This window comes from Psilocybe cubensis, chromosome 1 (genome assembly GCF_017499595.1).
Source record: "Psilocybe cubensis strain MGC-MH-2018 chromosome 1, whole genome shotgun sequence".
Lineage (NCBI taxonomy): Eukaryota > Fungi > Basidiomycota > Agaricomycetes > Agaricales > Agrocybaceae > Psilocybe > Psilocybe cubensis.
The window spans coordinates 2583656-2601183 of NC_062999.1; the positions used below are offsets into that span (position 1 = coordinate 2583656).

General features: G+C 45.1%; 9 protein-coding genes across 9 annotated transcripts; 5 read left to right on the forward strand and 4 right to left on the reverse strand.

Moving 5' to 3' along the window:
• Nucleotides 1-100: 100 nt before the first annotated feature.
• JR316_0000850 (SWI/SNF chromatin-remodeling complex subunit sol1) lies at nucleotides 101-2998 on the reverse strand (the record flags this gene model as incomplete). Its single annotated transcript, XM_047886664.1, has 4 exons — nucleotides 101-1678; nucleotides 1742-1761; nucleotides 1813-2404; nucleotides 2459-2998. 4 exons carry the CDS (start codon nucleotides 2996-2998, stop codon nucleotides 101-103), a joined length of 2730 nt encoding a protein of 909 aa, XP_047754410.1.
• Nucleotides 2999-3318: 320 nt separating this feature from the next.
• On the forward strand, nucleotides 3319-3810 carry JR316_0000851 (uncharacterized protein; the record flags this gene model as incomplete). Its single annotated transcript, XM_047886665.1, has 3 exons — nucleotides 3319-3610; nucleotides 3667-3745; nucleotides 3789-3810. The coding sequence occupies 3 exons, from the start codon at nucleotides 3319-3321 to the stop codon at nucleotides 3808-3810; spliced, it is 393 nt and encodes a 130-aa protein (XP_047754411.1).
• A 364-nt stretch (nucleotides 3811-4174) lies between these two features.
• JR316_0000852 (Cyclin mcs2) lies at nucleotides 4175-5404 on the reverse strand (the record flags this gene model as incomplete). Its single annotated transcript, XM_047886666.1, has 4 exons — nucleotides 4175-4681; nucleotides 4742-4934; nucleotides 4976-5175; nucleotides 5240-5404. The coding sequence occupies 4 exons, from the start codon at nucleotides 5402-5404 to the stop codon at nucleotides 4175-4177; spliced, it is 1065 nt and encodes a 354-aa protein (XP_047754412.1).
• A 282-nt stretch (nucleotides 5405-5686) lies between these two features.
• JR316_0000853 (uncharacterized protein) lies at nucleotides 5687-5979 on the forward strand (the record flags this gene model as incomplete). Its single annotated transcript, XM_047886667.1, has 2 exons — nucleotides 5687-5899; nucleotides 5962-5979. The coding sequence occupies 2 exons, from the start codon at nucleotides 5687-5689 to the stop codon at nucleotides 5977-5979; spliced, it is 231 nt and encodes a 76-aa protein (XP_047754413.1).
• A 559-nt stretch (nucleotides 5980-6538) lies between these two features.
• Nucleotides 6539-7176, reverse strand: JR316_0000854 (Adenylate kinase isoenzyme 6-like protein; the record flags this gene model as incomplete). The annotated part of the gene is made up of 3 exons (XM_047886668.1): nucleotides 6539-6734; nucleotides 6787-6932; nucleotides 6988-7176. 3 exons carry the CDS (start codon nucleotides 7174-7176, stop codon nucleotides 6539-6541), a joined length of 531 nt encoding a protein of 176 aa, XP_047754414.1.
• Nucleotides 7177-7744: 568 nt separating this feature from the next.
• JR316_0000855 (uncharacterized protein) lies at nucleotides 7745-10021 on the forward strand (the record flags this gene model as incomplete). The annotated part of the gene is made up of 7 exons (XM_047886669.1): nucleotides 7745-8253; nucleotides 8309-8357; nucleotides 8410-8557; nucleotides 8604-8690; nucleotides 8748-9199; nucleotides 9266-9381; nucleotides 9463-10021. The coding sequence occupies 7 exons, from the start codon at nucleotides 7745-7747 to the stop codon at nucleotides 10019-10021; spliced, it is 1920 nt and encodes a 639-aa protein (XP_047754415.1).
• Nucleotides 10022-10396: 375 nt separating this feature from the next.
• JR316_0000856 (DNA-directed RNA polymerase III subunit rpc5) lies at nucleotides 10397-11354 on the forward strand (the record flags this gene model as incomplete). Its single annotated transcript, XM_047886670.1, has 3 exons — nucleotides 10397-10793; nucleotides 10851-11191; nucleotides 11247-11354. 3 exons carry the CDS (start codon nucleotides 10397-10399, stop codon nucleotides 11352-11354), a joined length of 846 nt encoding a protein of 281 aa, XP_047754416.1.
• A 3491-nt stretch (nucleotides 11355-14845) lies between these two features.
• JR316_0000857 (uncharacterized protein) lies at nucleotides 14846-16039 on the forward strand (the record flags this gene model as incomplete). The annotated part of the gene is made up of 1 exon (XM_047886671.1): nucleotides 14846-16039. One exon carries the CDS (start codon nucleotides 14846-14848, stop codon nucleotides 16037-16039), a length of 1194 nt encoding a protein of 397 aa, XP_047754417.1.
• A 567-nt stretch (nucleotides 16040-16606) lies between these two features.
• On the reverse strand, nucleotides 16607-17443 carry JR316_0000858 (putative J domain-containing protein C63.13; the record flags this gene model as incomplete). Its single annotated transcript, XM_047886672.1, has 5 exons — nucleotides 16607-16651; nucleotides 16707-16913; nucleotides 16974-17177; nucleotides 17226-17292; nucleotides 17349-17443. 5 exons carry the CDS (start codon nucleotides 17441-17443, stop codon nucleotides 16607-16609), a joined length of 618 nt encoding a protein of 205 aa, XP_047754418.1.
• Nucleotides 17444-17528: the final 85 nt, after the last annotated feature.

Sequence of the window (17528 nt, forward strand, 5' to 3'; positions counted from 1 at the left end):
TGTCAAGAGTCGAAACGCCACTGAAAGTAAAAAATGAATTGGGTACAAAAGGTTACAACAGACATAAAATACACCATAAGATCTGATCCATGAGTACGATCTACTGGTATTCAATTCGAACCATGCTTTCCAGTTCACTGAACAATACCTCGTCCCCAACGACGTCACGCATAATTAATAAATCATAAGCCGCGTCTCGATTAGCGCCTAGTATTCCGGTACCCTTCTCCAGGCCCGCGTCATTGCCATCTGAAAATCCCATACCAAAGCTTAGAGCTGGCATAGTTGGTTCCGAATTATCTGCCAGATCTTCTGATTTATCCAATAATTTCATGGTCTCGATCGCACGACGTGGCGAAGACAAGTACGCGTTATGTGGATCAGCGGGGAAAGTAAGAACTTGGCGCGCAAGTCGGAAGAGGACGTCTTTGAGCCCTAGACTGCGGTCTGATTTGATTTTCTGCTTCAATTCATAAGGCGAAAGAAAAACCACGGAGTATATGGCCATCACGCTCTTCTCGATGAATGATAGCCAATGTTCTGACCGTTGCATGAAAACAAAGTCAGCGTCGACGACGGGTAGACGATAAACGAGACTGGTAAGAAGGTCCCAAAGATGTGCAGATGGAATGGCCTTGCTGAGAACCTGTCGGTTGTGATCTGGGTGGCTGAATCGGGTAAAAATGTCGAGAGCAGTATCGGCAAGTACGGATGGCCGCCGATTAGGATTTGGTGGAAGGCCTGCTACCTGTACACTGGCCAATGGAGGCGCACAGTCATTAGGGTCTACAAGAAAAGAAGCAAAGAGCCCAAATGTTCGTCTTGCAATTCGAAGGGTAACTGGTGAGGTATTATTGGGGAGAGTAATATGACCTGCAATATTGGAGAAGATGGCCAAGACATCTTTGCGAATCGTTAATAAATCCGAAAGTGAGAGATTTTTGGACGCAGGGGAAGGCGGACTTCCAGAGATCATGCATACCCGTAGCACCATGTCTAACAACCTTGGGAAATTGGCGATGAATCCAGCATTGTCGTGGAGATTAGACATATTTCGAATAATGCCAATGATGGTTATTATGATGTCGCCAGGGCGCTGCCGAATGCCTGCAGAAATGTCCTGCAAACCTTGTTGCTTCTCGAGAGAGGCAAAAGGCCGACCCTGGGAATCCTGAACGAGAGCCACCAATTCTCGATAAGTAATGATAGGGGCATCCGTTGGTTCCGAGAAAGAGGCTTTTTCAGGCTCCCCGAAGGCTAATTCCTCCAACAGGTCTAAAGTGTCATCCAGCAGGTCTGGGCATTGTTGCAAGGGGAACCCAGAACCAGGGTTGTTACCTCGCATTGTCGACAGAACGGCCATTGTTGTTAAAGCGTACGACATTTCTATCGAAAGCCGTGATCGTATGGACATACACAAGCATTCAATATCGACAATGCCCCAGTCATTGCTTTCTCGTATGCCCCTCCTGGCTATGATATTGTTCCATTCTGCATCGAATTGATATATATCTCTTCCCCCGTAGGTTTGGGCTTCTCTTGCTAGTGGTACATATTCAATTTTGCGTCTTGATGGTTGTTGACGAGGAGCGCCAGACGCATTCAAATTGGAAGGAGGCTGGGAGGTCTGTCGGCTTTGCAGATTGCCACCTTCTTCGGGGGTGATTGACATAAGCACCTACAGATAGGAGGAAAGGACTCGGTTAAATCGAGGAGGTAATTGCATGTTTATAACACCTACGGTATTGCCATCTGGAGGATCTATAATAGCGGCCGTGAGAATAGGGGTTGAAGCAAAGATAAGCTACATACCAGTCTTCTGTCGAACCCGCTTCAAATCTCTGTCTTCTTGTTCATGTTTTCGCTTGATACCTTGGACATCCTGGTCTAAGAGGTTTGAGTCAATTGTGGGAGCAAGAGGATCAATTTCAGACGATCCGAGGGAAACATTTGACTCTTGTTGATGAGGGTTTTGAGAAGAAGCTGGTCTATTTTGAGGATGAATCTGGGGGTATTGTGGCATACCGTTTGAGGGGGGTATAGACTGACTCATGAGGCCAGGTGTATTACTGGGGCGGACTCCAGATTGTGGCATGTTGGGCATTGCCGTTACAGGGCGTCCGACGTTGGAAGGAGGCGGAAAAGGTTTATTAGGCATAACCCTTTGTTGCTGTTGCTGAGATTGCTGCTGCAGCAGCTGTTGCTGCTGTTGACCTGCTTGCACTTTTTTTGCTTGTTCAGAAAGATTGTTTCGGTAATACTCTTCGAAAGGATGCAATATGGCCATATAGTATTGGGAAAGCATGACAGCTACCGAGGCCGAGTTATTAGCCTGCATTTCAGGGAAGCGTTCAGGTAAATCAAACGCAGGGAGAAGCTTGGGCCAGAGATTGGCATTAGAAACCTGGTTGGTATTGTCAGTAGGATGAATGGGAAGGAAGAGAAGGAAAGGACGTACGACAGTGCCTCCACCATTCTGGAACACGGTGCCATAAAGCCTCCAAAGGTCGATTTCCTTGCCAGCAAGTCTGAAGAAGCCGAGCTCTGAACCCGGTTCTATGATGGAATAGGGCGAATTGGTGGGATCGTAGTTGGGGACTTGAATACCTGTAAGGGAAGGGGGAAGAGGAGTATTGCGCTTTGACATGAAAGTGGCAATGCCCTGAAAAAAGGCATTGCGACGACTGTGCTGGTTATTTGTGGGGTTGCGCAAGGAATCCTGATGTGACATGGAAGGATCGAGGAAAGAGACGCCAGTAGCCGAGTTTGGTGTCTGACTATTTGGCAACTGGAAATTCGCATGTCTGTTGGGGGAGAGGTCTGCACTGAAGCTGTGAGAGTTGATTCCTCCGAGATATGGCCCCGAACTTGTTCCGACGGAGGGAGGATGAAAAGAGGGGGCAATTCGAGTATTCTGCGCTATTCTTGCCTGACTGGCGGCATTCAGAGCGGCCATTTGCTTGGCAACCTGTGGAGAGTCGAGAAATGAGGGATCCATGGAGGGATCAAGACACGAGTAAAGAAGAAAAAGGCGCTGGAGAGAGAAAAGGTGGATAAGAAGGAGAAGGGTGGTAATGAAAAGGAGAACGATGAGAGTGAGAAGAAGGGAGGAGGGCGCAGAGACTACGGGATGGTGAGCAGAGGGTGCAAACTCATCACGTTCTTGCTATTTTCGTCTCTGCTCAAACACACTCTATTGCTGCTCAAAATTCAATCCTGTCCTCAGCTGAGTCCTCCGTCTTTCCCCGCCGCCCCTCTCATCTATCCCTCCCTGCGTAACGTCACGCGTCACTCCTTTTTTTTCTTTTCTTTTTTACCATGTCTGAAATCGACGCCATCTTTGCCTCCAAGGCTGCCCCGCCGCCCCCGCCCTCGCCGCCCCCCACCAAGCCTGCAAAGAAGAAGAGCAAAAAGAAGAAAACAGCGCCCCAGCCGTCTCCCCCACCTCCTCCATCCTCCTCCAAGAAACGGCCTCCTCCAGAGACCGTCGTCGATACTTCTCACAAGCGCATCAAGTCCTCCCAACCACAACCCAACCCCGACAAAAAATCCACAAAAACAGACAAGAAAGCCCTCGACGGTTTCAAAGACTCCAGGGGCACCGCTTCTCGTACGTTCTCTTCCCCGCCAGTCTCACCCCATCCCTCTGATCTGCCGTTCCACAAGGCCGTACAACCGAAGAGGGCTGGCTTGTGTACAAAGAGGACGAGCTCGGCATCGGTGACACAGGCGGTGGTAAGCTACAGTGCGTCCGCCATATCTCTTTTTTTATGCAAATTTTCTATCAGACACTCCCCTCTGTCCATTTGATTGTGATTGCTGTGAGTTCTGATCCTGTCCTCCAACATTTCGTTTTTGACTCGTATTTCAGGTTTTTAATGTCATTGTGTTTTGCCTCCAATATACATCGTCCTGCTCTTATTTCTACAACCTCTCTCTGCACGGCTCTTTCGAAGCCTCTCTGATTGGTCTTTACGATCAGATGAGGTCAATTTGTAGCCAACATTGAACAATCCCGCCAGACATTTTTTCAAAGACAACTTGTTTTTGACAAGTCTGATGATTCAATTTTCTTCGAGGATGACATTTTTTACTTTCAACTACATCGCTTGTTGTGCAATAGCTTATTTTTCTCCTACGCAATAAACTTGTTGTTTCCAAAGTCATTAAATATTCAATCGTCGTCGTCGTCGTCGTCATAATCTACCAAACCGCCTGCCAATGCTCTTCTTTTATCGCCGAGTTCCGTTCCGAAAGGATCACTTTCATCTAGTTCTTTCTGCAGTTCTGCCACCTTTTTATTGCGTTTTTCCTCCGCTATTCGTTCTTCATCCCGCTTCCGAGCCAGGTACGCCTTGCTACCTACAACTTTCTCCGGGTTTTTGCAGATTTTCAGCCGTCTGTCCACTTCACGCACCGATTCTATGTTGGGCGGATGGCCTTGCGATGTAATCATCTCCTTGATTTCATTAATCGACTTTGTTAGGCGCCAAGAATCAGAGGGAGTTTTCGAGGCTATCCACTCCGAGGTAATATCTGGCAGAGTTAAAGAAAAGGCAGCAAGAGCGATTTGCGATGGTGTATATATCAGTTCGGCGTCTGTTAAGCGAGAGGCTCTGATGTGGCCCAGCGCAGTATCATACAATTCAGGTTGGAGCTTCTCTGTCACACTAGGAAGGTTCTGCGGTTATAGAGGCTCAAAAATCTTTTACTTTTAAGGATAAGAAAGGACATTACTGACCTGTATATCCAGCCAAATCCCCCATAGAGCTCTATGAGCGTGCCAAACGGCAAATTCAAAGCCTAAACTTTGAGCGACGAGAAACTCAAGGTCAAGCACATCATTTGGGGATGTCTTTGGGATATGAGCTGTATATGTTTCAAGTGAAATTGGGTTGTTCGTAGTCTTTGTGGCCAGAAATAGGGCCGTCAACCTAGATACGATTAGACCATGGTTCGGACAAAGAGTGAGAACACTCGCATGACATTCTTAGGATGCCAATCCATGACCGTATTTTTCAGGTAGAATCGTTTCAAATAAGTGATTGCTGTTGCCTCTACCTCCTCTGGGAAACGGAAAAGGCCACATAACTGCGTAATTTTTGTGATGTAGAGTTTGACCAGCAAAACCTCTTCATCGGCAATCAAGAACGACACGTTGCTTGAAGAACCTGGCTAGGGTCGCGCTTTCTTAAGTTTGATCTTATAGAGTATGATACCGGCCAAATGAAACTGCTACCTCATCACTTTCGAAAGTATTCCGAATAACTCCAACAGCTGCTTGGTTGAGAGACGTCCGTATACGGGTGAGTTGGTCAACCGAGTATCTCCAGTTCCTGGCCTGTGTACTGGCCTCGTATGAGGAAAGCTTGCCTGTGTTCCCGTTTGAAGGTATTGAAGGCATTAACATCAAGCAGTGAACCAACAAGGGACCAATAGCTGAACGAATTAGACCCGTGCAGGTCGACAAAAATAGCTAGATGAGATTTGTCATGACGCGTCAATAACGATAAACAGGGAATAATAACGCGACAATTGTGGCGCCGTGACGGTTGATGAAAAGAACCACTATATAAACCAGGCGGTCATAAGTAATTAACGTTTTACAACTTCCTCTCCTCCCCTTTTCTCCCCATACTAGAAAGCCAATCAATCCTGTTCCCTTTTCCTAAGCATCATAATCTTTATGGCCCCTAAACGCAAGTCAGATGCAATGCAAGTGCAGCCTCATGGCATTTCAGAAGCTGTAGCAGCGCCTTTAACTGAGGAAATTGTTCTTCAGCCGTCAAACAAAAAGGCCCGCGTCACCGAAATATCTGCTGAGCTAAAACCGTTGCCCAGCTCATCGAAAGATAACGCCCAGTCATGGAAGGATATAAAACTTGATGGTGAAGATGAAGTACGTGCCATCCTGTCATTCGTGTCCAGTTTTTGCCCGTAATCTGAATATTTCTGGATTAGGGCGAAGTACCTGTTTAGTACGGTCACCTAAATACTTTCTGCTGGGTTATCTTTGCTTATTGTGCGTGCAGTGATGATTGTGGGGAAGTTCGTCGCAAAATTAGACTTCTCCAGAAGACTCCAAACTGGAAGGTGTTTATTGGGTCCTAAAATCTTCTTTTTATGAAACATCTGACGTCGAAGTCAAGGTGACACACTGGCTAAAGGAAATTGGCGGAATTAACAATAATTCTTATGGACGTTTCAGTGAGTTTCCTAGAGCATTCTTCCGCCGTTAAGACTTGATAACTTATTTACAATCCCCAGTGAGGGAGAAGGGCAAAACAGACGGTGCTGCGAACGGCACATACTATGCTGCATATGTCTCAATAATTCCTGTTCAATTCATTTCATATTTACAAGCATGCTTAGATATGTTTACTTTGAAAAAGTTCGGATCTTCGAGGGCAAAAAAAAAAGTGCATCTCGCATTCGCAATGAAGAAATGCAGCCTTCAGGATTCCCTCTAGAGGTTCAACGCGGTTTTTATTTGTTCCGAAAGCCATCAGGAGTCTGGGGACACCACACCATCTATACTCTAACTATCTTCCTGGTTCGCAGACCACTGTTTAATCCACTCCACTATTCTAGCCACGTTCGTTTCTAAATGCTCCATGGTCTCGCTTTGCAGCTCGATGACAATTTGTGAGGGATAAGAAGATCGTGCTTCCTCTAATACCACTTGCATTATTTCGGCCTCGTTGTTTTCTTGGATTTTTTTAAGAGGATACCCTCTGTAAATGTGATAAGATGTCTTGTTGACTTGCAGTCAAAGAGCATGTGTACCTTTTTTCTAGCCTTTCCCACAATTTTGAATGGTCACAGCGCAAGACGACAACAAGATCAGGCCAGCGTTCGGGGAATACTTCGCAAGAATGCCAATCAAGGATTATGCCGCCTTCTGCGACGATTGGCTCGAGTTCATCTAAAAGCTGGGTAAAGAGGTAGAAACCCAAGATCATCCAAGGCAACCTTGAGTAGACGCACCCTATCTTCGTCAACGGTGTAGGATTGCCATTCTTCGTCGTACTTCTCATATAATCCTTTTTCTTTTACCCATTCGCTGACGTTGATAGCTCTCAATGGTAAAGGAGATTCATTCACAAGAAGCTCTGCGTGGGTAGATTTGCCAGTTCCAGGTGTTCCTGTCAAAACGATGACCGGACCTTGAGCCATAACGATATACTGCGTTGGTCTTATTGGGATTGGTGAACGTGAGGGTGTGGGGGGATGACGATTACATAATATCTGATGGCGCTTGTTACCGTCGGTGGATTCGGCAGGCAAGTTACGACACCTTAAATAAAACGGCTCCCGACTAAAGACTTGTTGGCAACTTGCATCGCTGATAATGCAGTTGCTTTCGCAGGCGCTACATGTCATGAGCAGCATTGACATGCCAATCCGAACCCTTGGGAATGTGTCCATTAGACGGTTGCCGTGGCCACAAGACAATCGCGGAGAAAGGCCGACGTACCCTTTCCCCACATGACGGTGGTCTTCTGAGCAAATCAATCCCCAGTCGGTTGCCTCCCTGGCTTATGCCTAAATGAACCCCAGGATTTCTTTAAAAATTATCCCGGCTTTTACTATGCGTTTGTTCCTATCTCTTCACCATTAATTCGTCCTTAGAACTGCAGCGCAGATATGCTGGTCTTCGACATCTCAAGCCAGCCGGACTGTTAATTTCTTTAAAACACGCTCTTTTCTTCTTGTGTTTACACAATATTGATACTTGGTATCAATGGTTCAACCGTCTGCGACAGTTGTCCCTCCAGAAGTTTTATCTTCAGCAACTCCTACAAGGAGTCTACCCACCCTTGTTGGATACCCTAGCCAGGGACATTACAATAATCTTCAACCTCGTATAACCCCTACTCCTACATCGACATGCCCGCCGAATGCGCTTGTCGTCCAACTATCCACGACACTGCTCATACCCGACTACTCTCGTTTCTTTGCACCTACCAATATCGAGACATTTTCGCCCTCCTACACAGCACTCGCCGATGGATCTTTACTTACACCTCCCTTCAATCGAGACATAACAGACTCCAACCTTAGTCTTCTCGTCACCGGAGCATTAGCAATAATATTTGCCAGAAATATCATCGTTTCTGGAGACTATGTCCGCCGCGGAAAGGTCAAAAAGAGATTTCTCTTCTATGTTCTCTTTCTCAGTCAAATTCTCTCACCAATCGCTTTTATTCCCGTTATTCTATCATATTTTAGCCAGAGCTTACATTGTACTGCGTAAGATCTCATGATCATACTGCCTACACGGTCGCGTAGCTGACATTTCTGACAGAGTGATCATTCTTTCCTGTGTATCTGGAACTACTTCGCTTGCTCTTCTGGTAAGGGTATTTTCACAACCAATTGTATGAATCGATTACTAAAATTTTCCAGATAACTGTAATTCTGGGAGTGAAGGTGTATAAATGTCTAAATAACGCATGGTTTGTCCTCGTAATTCTGGGCTTATTCCAAGCGGCATCCACAACTTTGGTCGTATTCGACGTCATCTCAACCAAAGGCATCCGTCGATTAACAGGTAGTTTGACAGTATTTTTTGTTGACTTCCACTCTGACGTACGTTCAAGGCAGTTGTATACGCAGTGACGATCTGCGATATACTCGGTATTTTGTTATCACGCAATTTCTGGAGTCGTTATTCATTTGCTGCTGTTGTAAGTCATACTGTGCCACCTTGTTTACCACTGTACTCAGTAGTTGGTTTATCACAGTCGTTTATGTTTGTTGGAAATCTCGTGGTTCTCCTGATGCTCGAGGCAGAATCTCTATCGAGCTTTCGATGGATGAATTGCCCATCGAAGTACCGGAGGATCCTCCTGAAAAGGTTCAGACTACTCGAAGGGGATGGTGGGATTACGTCTCTGAAGTGGACAATAGGCCTGAACCCGATGACCGTGAAACTACCATAAAAAAACCGCCAAAGCGAGTGTTGAAAACCTTCCTATCTACTATAGGCGACTTTCGAGAGAGACAAAGGGAAATCAAAAGGAAGAGGTTAAGAGCGTACAAGAAAACGGCACAAAGAAACGTAGAGAACCCTTCAAATCTTCCTCGAGAGGGTGAAATGAATGATTCAAGAAATTCTTTCGCACCCTCATATATGAGTAGATTAAGCCGATTAATCCCGCGTATGGAATTGTTCCAAGAAGTTATTAAGGATGAGGTCAGTCTGCTTTCTTCTTTATGGTATTATATATTGATTGACTGACTAATTACTCTATTTGGTTAGTTACTTTATACCACATTCTTTACCTCTACGTGTGTTATAGTTGCCGTTCTTGCTATCATTGGAGTCAATTTCAAGAATGGTCTTAGCGTCACAGGCTGGATAGCTCTTAACTGCAAGTATTAGATCTAGTTTCCATGTGAATGGTACTTACATTTTCGGTATGTAGGGGGTATAATATCCTTGCTCGCCATCCATAGCTTCGGACGTGTTGTTCACAGACATGAACGAGATGTTCTCCTACAACAACCTACCAGGTGTGCGATAATAACGCAAGCCGCCAACAAAATTGCCGCCCGAGAACGGAGGACGCAAGCGCGGACTCTCTCAAGCACCCTTCCACTGACACGAAGCTTACGGATCGCCAGCACCAGCGATCCATTCGCAGATACGCATGCTCTGGAGAAACCTACCAATCCTTTCATTTCGGCACTCGATGACAAAGTATCCGGGGAGCAGCCGTCTCCCGAGGATCATGACTTCTCTTCGACAATTTCCATCCTACGGCCAAATCAGCGAGACGAAAATATGACCACTTCTCAATTTGCAGCCAGACATTTATCGCAACTTCCACAAGATCTTGATGTTCCAACTTCAACATTGGGGACTCCTCTGGTTCCTGTCAGTGAAGCTGATATCTCTCAACAACAAAGGTTTTATCAGGACTGGATCATCTCAGGCAGTCGACCATCCAGTTATTCAGCGAGCGAGCGCAGCATCCAAGTTCGCGAGACCTTATACGGCGATAGAACCCAATGATGCTTTACTTTATTTTTTTCCTCGTTATTTGTGTATTCATAAGTATTTCCTTCCTTTGTTTCACACATATCGTTAACCTTTTCAAGTTCGTTTTTTAAAAACTTCCTGTTAGAAATCGTCAATCAATTTGATGTATACTTGGTCTTATTTCGTTACTCCTCTTCGAGTTTATATCAAATTTCTCTGCTGTACAATTTTGTATCCAATAACATTTTCTTCAAGGCTTACTCATCTCAGCTCTTGAATATACAGTCAAAGAAGGAAAACAAAGTAGTTTTTCAGGGTACTCGAGGTTGACTTCCCAATCGGTGATGGAGTCTGCGGACTAAATTTGAAATTCATGTTTTGACAGCCAACTGTGACAAAACGTGACCAATGGACGTTGACGAGAACGACGAGCTTGTGTCTGTTCTTCCTATACATTATTCTGAAGCTCTCTCCCCCAATTTACATATCCATCAATTTCCACTGCTCACAAGACCACTGCAAGCTCCACCCTCCGCAACTCTCAGCGGCAAACGAATCAATGCCAGAATCAAACATAAAAGTCGCCGGATTGAGATACATGTTCCTATAGACACTCGACCAGAAGTATACAACGTTGAAAAATCCAAACATTTTGGAGCTGGTCGTCTGGAAGACGACCGTGAAAAAAATCAGGAACGCATCGACAAAACTCGGGAGGATGAAGACCCCCGAATTTCAGAGGTCCGCCTCAGAAGCGAGGAGATTCCTCGTAGGGGTGCACATATTCTCGGGATTGTAAGAGATGGTTCGGGGTTTAGAATTTTTCTAAGAAGTGGTCATATTAAATTTTCAGTTTCTTTAGGCAAGCTACATCTTCATCCAGTCCAAGAAATGCATCAATTTCGCCCGACATTGACATACCTTGATATCTTGTCGCGAAAAAATCGACGTTCTATGGGGGTGGGGTCCGATTCTGACTCAGACGACGGGCCACCTCCAGATCCTGATGAAGTTGCACCTGTACCTGTTGCGAAGAAGGAGAAAAAGGCTGCTAACGATGCCAAAGAGGTCCATGTATCTGCGCGAAAGTCTGAGGATCAAGGCGGTCAAAGTGGTTTATCCTCTGTTCGCAGAGAAATGTTGCAGATAATGCGGGCAGAAGAAGATGAAAAATGGGAAGATGTTCAATTTTGCGATGTGACAGTAAGTTGTAAAAAAGCTATCGTATCCTTTCTAGCGCTTATCCCAGTTATTTCAGACAGACCAGTCGGTTGTCGCATTTGAGTCGGTGTTCTCTCAAAGTGACGAGATATTGGAGACTAGTACAGATATTTCCACTTTCTTAAAGTCGATCAATGGCCTATGAAAGGAAACCTGCTTCCTAAATATTGCGTGTGATTTGATAATGTCGACGTTCTCTAGTCTTAGAATGGCATTCACAGACAGCCGACGTTTCTGTGGCTTTATATAGTTCAGCCAGTAAAGTCTTTTTTCATCTTTCTACACCATCTCTCCATGACGATTCCGGCTCAAATCGGTAGCGATTCGGACACTGAATCTGACTCTTCGCATTCCCCTGACAGTTGTGCAACATACTCGGCTCCTATCGATGCATACAGTCTTCCTGTATGGGACCCTCGGCATCTGAAATGGGCAACATTTTTCTCGTTTAAATGCGAATATATCAGTGAGGACATCGCGACAGTGCTTGAATACGACTTGTTGTGTCCCATAGATGTAAGGTCCTCCTGCTATTTGACTTTCTTTTGCTTGACGTTGCTACAGAGTACGACATCTAATTTCAAGATTCTTCGATCATCTGCCCGTCTTTTGGCCTCTCTGGCGCATATAACCCAGGTCCAATTGGAGGATATGAATGATATCTCACATCATTTGGATGCATTTGCTATGCTTAGTATTGTTGTTGTCTCTCGATTTCTAATGCAGCGAGCTGATCGAATGCACAGTCGATCCAATCTTATTAAAACGACTTTTTGAACATCGGAAACTCTTCCGCGAAGCCGCTCGAACTCATTGCAAAAACTCCAGATTGAGTTTTCCTACAAATGTCACCTGGGTTGACGAGTTTATCGCCAAATTGTGCAGCCTCGTTCCTATGATAGCATCTGGTTTCATCCATCGTCTTCCTGTTGCCATCAATGAGAACATACAGGCCCAGAAATTCAACGACGTTCTTAGAGCTGCTTCCCAGCTGCCAGGTATATCGTGGTGGTTTCTCTTCACCCGATGAACATACTCATGCAGCGACATCATCCTTGTAGAAGAATGGCAATCCCTGAATACGGCTGTTGGGTCTTGTCATTTCTCTCCGGCCGCCAAACGAATGGGAATGTCCTTGTTATTTGCAGTTTATGTTATGAGACCAACTTTAGTTCCCGGAAGTATGGAACAAATTAGGTTAAATCTAACGGCGAGCTGAGGCGATGGATAGATTCTCACTCCCCATTATTCAGTTCACCATCTAGCTTCCTTGACGACTTGGTCAAAGCGGCTAGGCGGATATCCGCTGGTATACATTCACCCGCGATGTCACTTGATACTTTTGATGAAAGACTGTCTGCGGCAATGCTTCTCTCGATCTTATCGGTTGGCATTTACTTTCTGCCTAGCCCTTCCATTCTGCTCAATCCTTTCAAAGATGATCATTCCGATCAATGAATCTAATTCTCTGTCGGCCGTAAAACCATTGCATTTGCGACCAGAGGCACTAGGAACTCTGCTTGACCTCATTTGGATGATAATGGGGAACGATGCTGATTCATATTTTCCTTTAGAGGTGCTCGATACATCACACGTCATACTCTTACGATGGGGTAATGTCGTTCCATGGAGTTGGTCGACTTGGAAAGATCAGAGGAGCGCTGGTGCTGAATGCCTTCGTTCATTAGTGAATCTCGTTTTCGAGACACTTTGATTGTGTTTCTTACTTCCTGACTATTAAGACATCAAGTTGGATTTACCATTCAACCAAATCAGTGTTTCCAAAAACATATCAATATGCCGACAATCAAAACGGAACTACATACATTCGACGGTGTTTGCTCATAGACATTTCAGCATCAAGTTGTGTAATGCTGGTAGGTTACCCTTCAAATTTCAAAAACCAATCGATTGAACCGTTTAAAGCGACACTTGCATCACATTCTCTCCACTTTCCAACAATATGACGACACGGCCGTACCACAATTAGATTTATTGATAGAGCTATCTGGGATGATTTGTTGGGCAAGCCTCCAATATCTCAAAGCTAACGTCACCAGAGTGAACGCGACAATGCAAAGCCGACTTCCAGAGTTTGTTAAATGTTTGTTACTTCTCTTCTGTTACTTGAGGCCCTCCGAGGCGGAGATAATTGGTAAGGCTGGTTATGCTTTTGGGACCTCATTTATCAGTTGCTGAGTCACGGCATGAAGTGCAGGAACTTATACTCGAGGCACTATGTCTTACTCATGCAGACGTAGTACACTTATGTCTTCAAAGTATTTACCAGGCTAGGAATCATCAATTCTCCAGAAAACTTGATCAAGGCGCGGCTCTTGTCTTGAACTGTTGTCATGTTGTACTCACTTAAAGATCATCTTAGTTGCCAGGAATTCTGCTAACCGTTTGAGTTCAATATTACCAAACAGTGATCAGCAGGAGTCTTCCGATTTTTATGAGGATGCCCAGGAACCTAAATGGGAATTACGTGCTGCTAAATGTCTTCTGGAGTTTTTGACAATCGTCTCTACTCAAGAAAATGGGGCAATTTGCGACATTGTTCAATTCTACATCGATGTAATCATTGGCATTCTCAAAGCCCGGCCAAACAGCACCTTTATCCTGAATCTGCTTCTCGCCCCAGTTCTGACGGCTGTCTGTATTTCTAAAAACACTATGTCTGACTATCCCACAGGAGTTAAGGATGAGGACATATGGTTTATGGCGATTCATGTTGGCTGTAGAAATTTGGTACATGCAGGTAAGAAGAGATTTTTTGGCGAGGCATGATCTGATTTGCTTATTTCTTAGTCGTATTTTCTCACTTTATTCTTGCTAGCGGGGAAGTATGTGAGCCGCTGTTATGCTTTGAGGCGTGGAACTTCCTTTCGGCCACGTTGATCGCAATTGTTGAACAAAGTTTACCGGAGGACGAAGAACAACTGGCTCCATCAGTCTTCACCGCAATATGCCTTGCCTTAAGAAGGCTTATCTACGCATGCAACCTGTCTACCCGTAAGGTGTACTTGTCTGAGCCCTTGCCCGTCCTTAAACTGAAAAGTACTAGGTCGACTCATCCTTTCCTCACCATGGACCGTTAGTATGCGTATTTCCGTCCTAACCGTTCTTGACGGCCCGTTTCATACTTCGCCATATCTCGAGCAGCTCTCCTTTAAGTTTAAACTCACCGGTATAGGAAGAGACCTTGTGAACATCGTTTGTTCCTTTCTATAATCTCTTTATGCTTTGCGCAATCAATAACAGCAAAGTGGTGGCGCAGATTTCGGAGCACTTCGATTGTCTCGAGTCGCAATCTTCCATGGACACGGTATATACATCATGACGCATTTCATCAGTTGCTGAACTAACTGCCGTGGTATCTAGATCGTCTTCGATAGGTTAATTTACTATCGAAGTAGGCAGTATTCTGGGTTGATCATTGCAAGCTAATGATTGGCTAATAAAGTTTTAATGAGGCTTGTGGGCCGCAATTGGCGCGTCCGAAATGATAAGCCAATCGTTAGCAATATAAACTCAATTTTGGAACAGTCATGTGATGGCGTTTGATAACTTTAATTGCCCGCCCGCGTCTTGGCATATAAACAAACTCAACCTCTGTTACCTATACCCTACGATATGTCTACATTCCGCCCTAAAACTCGAATGTCTTTGTCTCCCAATGTCTATGCACCAGGACACTCAATGGACACTACTCGCCCCACTATTACCAAAAGGTGTCATACACAACAACTTCAACGCGAAAGTCTTTCTTGCAGTGATTCCGACGATGATATTGTACGTCAAGGGAAAAGACGTCGCCGTGATAATTCTGTAAGCTTGATTTTTAAACATCTTCGCCTGGATATTCATTATGCTCTCCAGCTCATAGAGGAAACTGTCGACAATTACCTAGAACCGTTCAGTTGGCCACGGCAATCCGACGATGCGCTCCAAATGGACCGTGTCTCACAGTTTCCAACGACTTCGTCTGCATTTAGTTTTTTCCCTTCAAGCAGCCCTCCTCTGGATAGATGCTTTAGGTCTTCTAGCCCAGATTCGGGCGGATTTCAAGAAGGAGCGGGTGAGGGCCCTTCGGATCTTGCTCGTTTGCGAACATCAGCATTCTGGGAGCTGCGTCAGAGCGTGACAGAAAATGGCGAAGGACTCGTGCGCCGGATGCGTGACTATGAGCGCTCTCGTTCAAGACATCAAACTCACCAAAAGGCCAAGGACGCCGAAAAACGAGGACGAAAACGTGCAACGCGACGACAGAAGACATACTCCATCAATGCCTCAGAAGAGGAAGATGATGATATTCTCATTTCATCAGGAGATTCTTCGACTCATATAAAATGGTGTGCTTTTGTCAACAAGAGATCTCGCTCGTTGGACGACATGGACGTCGATTCCCAAAAGGATGTCCGGTCATCCATTCACCAGATACGTAGCCAGAGCTCTGGTCCACCTTCAGATGTACATCATCCCACAGGGTCGCAATACCACCAGCAAAACAAAGAGGTCGCAGCGTTGTTGGAAGATTTAATGTCCCCGTACAACTCGTGTACGAATCCATCGTTGGAGCCTACGCCGGGGTTGTCCCATTCATCATGCGAGTCAGCAAATTCGTCTTTATTATCGCTCGCTCTGCCTCCTTCTATCTTGGAAGCAGACGCCGCACTTCCGTCCACCGCAAGCGAGAAAGCTCTCGCTGCATTAAGTCTTGCGTTGGAAAATGGCGCAGGAAGCATCACTGATTATTCGTCTATATGGAAGTATCAAGAACAATTCAGTCTAGGAGAAACCCATGATTACGGGGAACTATGGAACTAATTTAAGGCCGCTATTAGCGTCGTAATCCCATTCAAAAGTATCTCAACGCTCAATTATCATACAACGACAATTAATCCACTATTCATGCATTTTTCTTGCTTTCCACTGTTTATATCGTCATTTATTGCAGAATAATATTTGTATAACTATTACAACTTATGTTTCAAAATATGGGTAGCACCTTTTTTGCTTCGTTTAGGAGATATTATTATTCCCCAAACTATCCATTTGACATTGGACACCCATCCAAATATGCGGTTGAAAACGCAATTCACACCCACTTCAAAGCAATTTGGCATTGGAATGCAAAGCTGCATAAACCAGTTATTCGACTGCTGACTTAGGCGGTAGGGCATTAAGCTTTAAGTGCTGCATGTGAGGGGATTTTCCTCTCCACATTTTTCTTGATTGAACTCTGGACCTTGCATTTTGTCCGGGTTTTAGTGTACTATAAATTACACGAAAGGCAACAGCGTTATAGAGATTTTTTTCAAACTTCCAATTAAGTGAATCATTATCATGAGCGTTTAAAATTCGTAAAATAGATGTCTGTAATATATTCATATTCTAGAGCGCAGAACCCAAAACCTTCAAAGCAAGGGCCCGCAGTATCTGTGTACAAAGAAAGTAAGTGCAGACTTTTCTGTCATTGACCAAGGATACATACCTCGGCTTTCTGTTGTCCCCCGAGGTCATTGAAAACAGCGGCGACAGACTTGCCCTTTGCATCTCTCACAGCACCTATTCGGTTGCCTGCAAATGCGCCGACCATAAGGCCAGGAACATTGGCAATGATGAAACCAAGGCCTGCCCCTGAGATAGCACCGAACCAACTCCACCAGGGCACACGACTCTCAACCTCTGGTCTCAGTAGCTGAAAATGTTAAAATAATCAACAACAGACCGACGCATGCAGGGGTAATGTGTTACTTGCCTCTTCGAAGGCATCGGCAAATACACCTTCGGCATTGGGTTGCGTATTTCTGGACTGATGAGCATTTCCGTTTCCAAACATCCCGGAGAAGAAGCTCGAGGAGGATCCCGGGTCAGCTGTCCTATCAGCACGAGTCCTGTATATGCTATCGTATTCACTGCGACGCTTAGGATCGGAGAGGACGTAGTAGGCATCTGCTACCGCCTGGTATTTGATTGTAAGAAAGGATAAGATTAATGCACATGTACATACTTGGAAGCGCTCTGTCGCTTTCTTTATCTCAGCCTGTGTTGCATTGACAAGCCTATCTGGATGAGTCCTGTGTACAGAAAAGTATAAGAAACGAGCAGAGCATTTGAGGCATCAAAAACATGCTTCAGAGATTCCTTTCTGTAAGCCTGACGAACTTCTTCCTGCGAAGCAGATTTGTTAAGGTTCAGAATCTTGTAGTAGTCCGGGAATTGAGACATTAGGTATGTAGTATAAGAGAAAGTTCAAGTTGGTGGGGTCGCTGAGGGACAAAGCCAGCACGCCGTGACATCACAGGCCTAATTG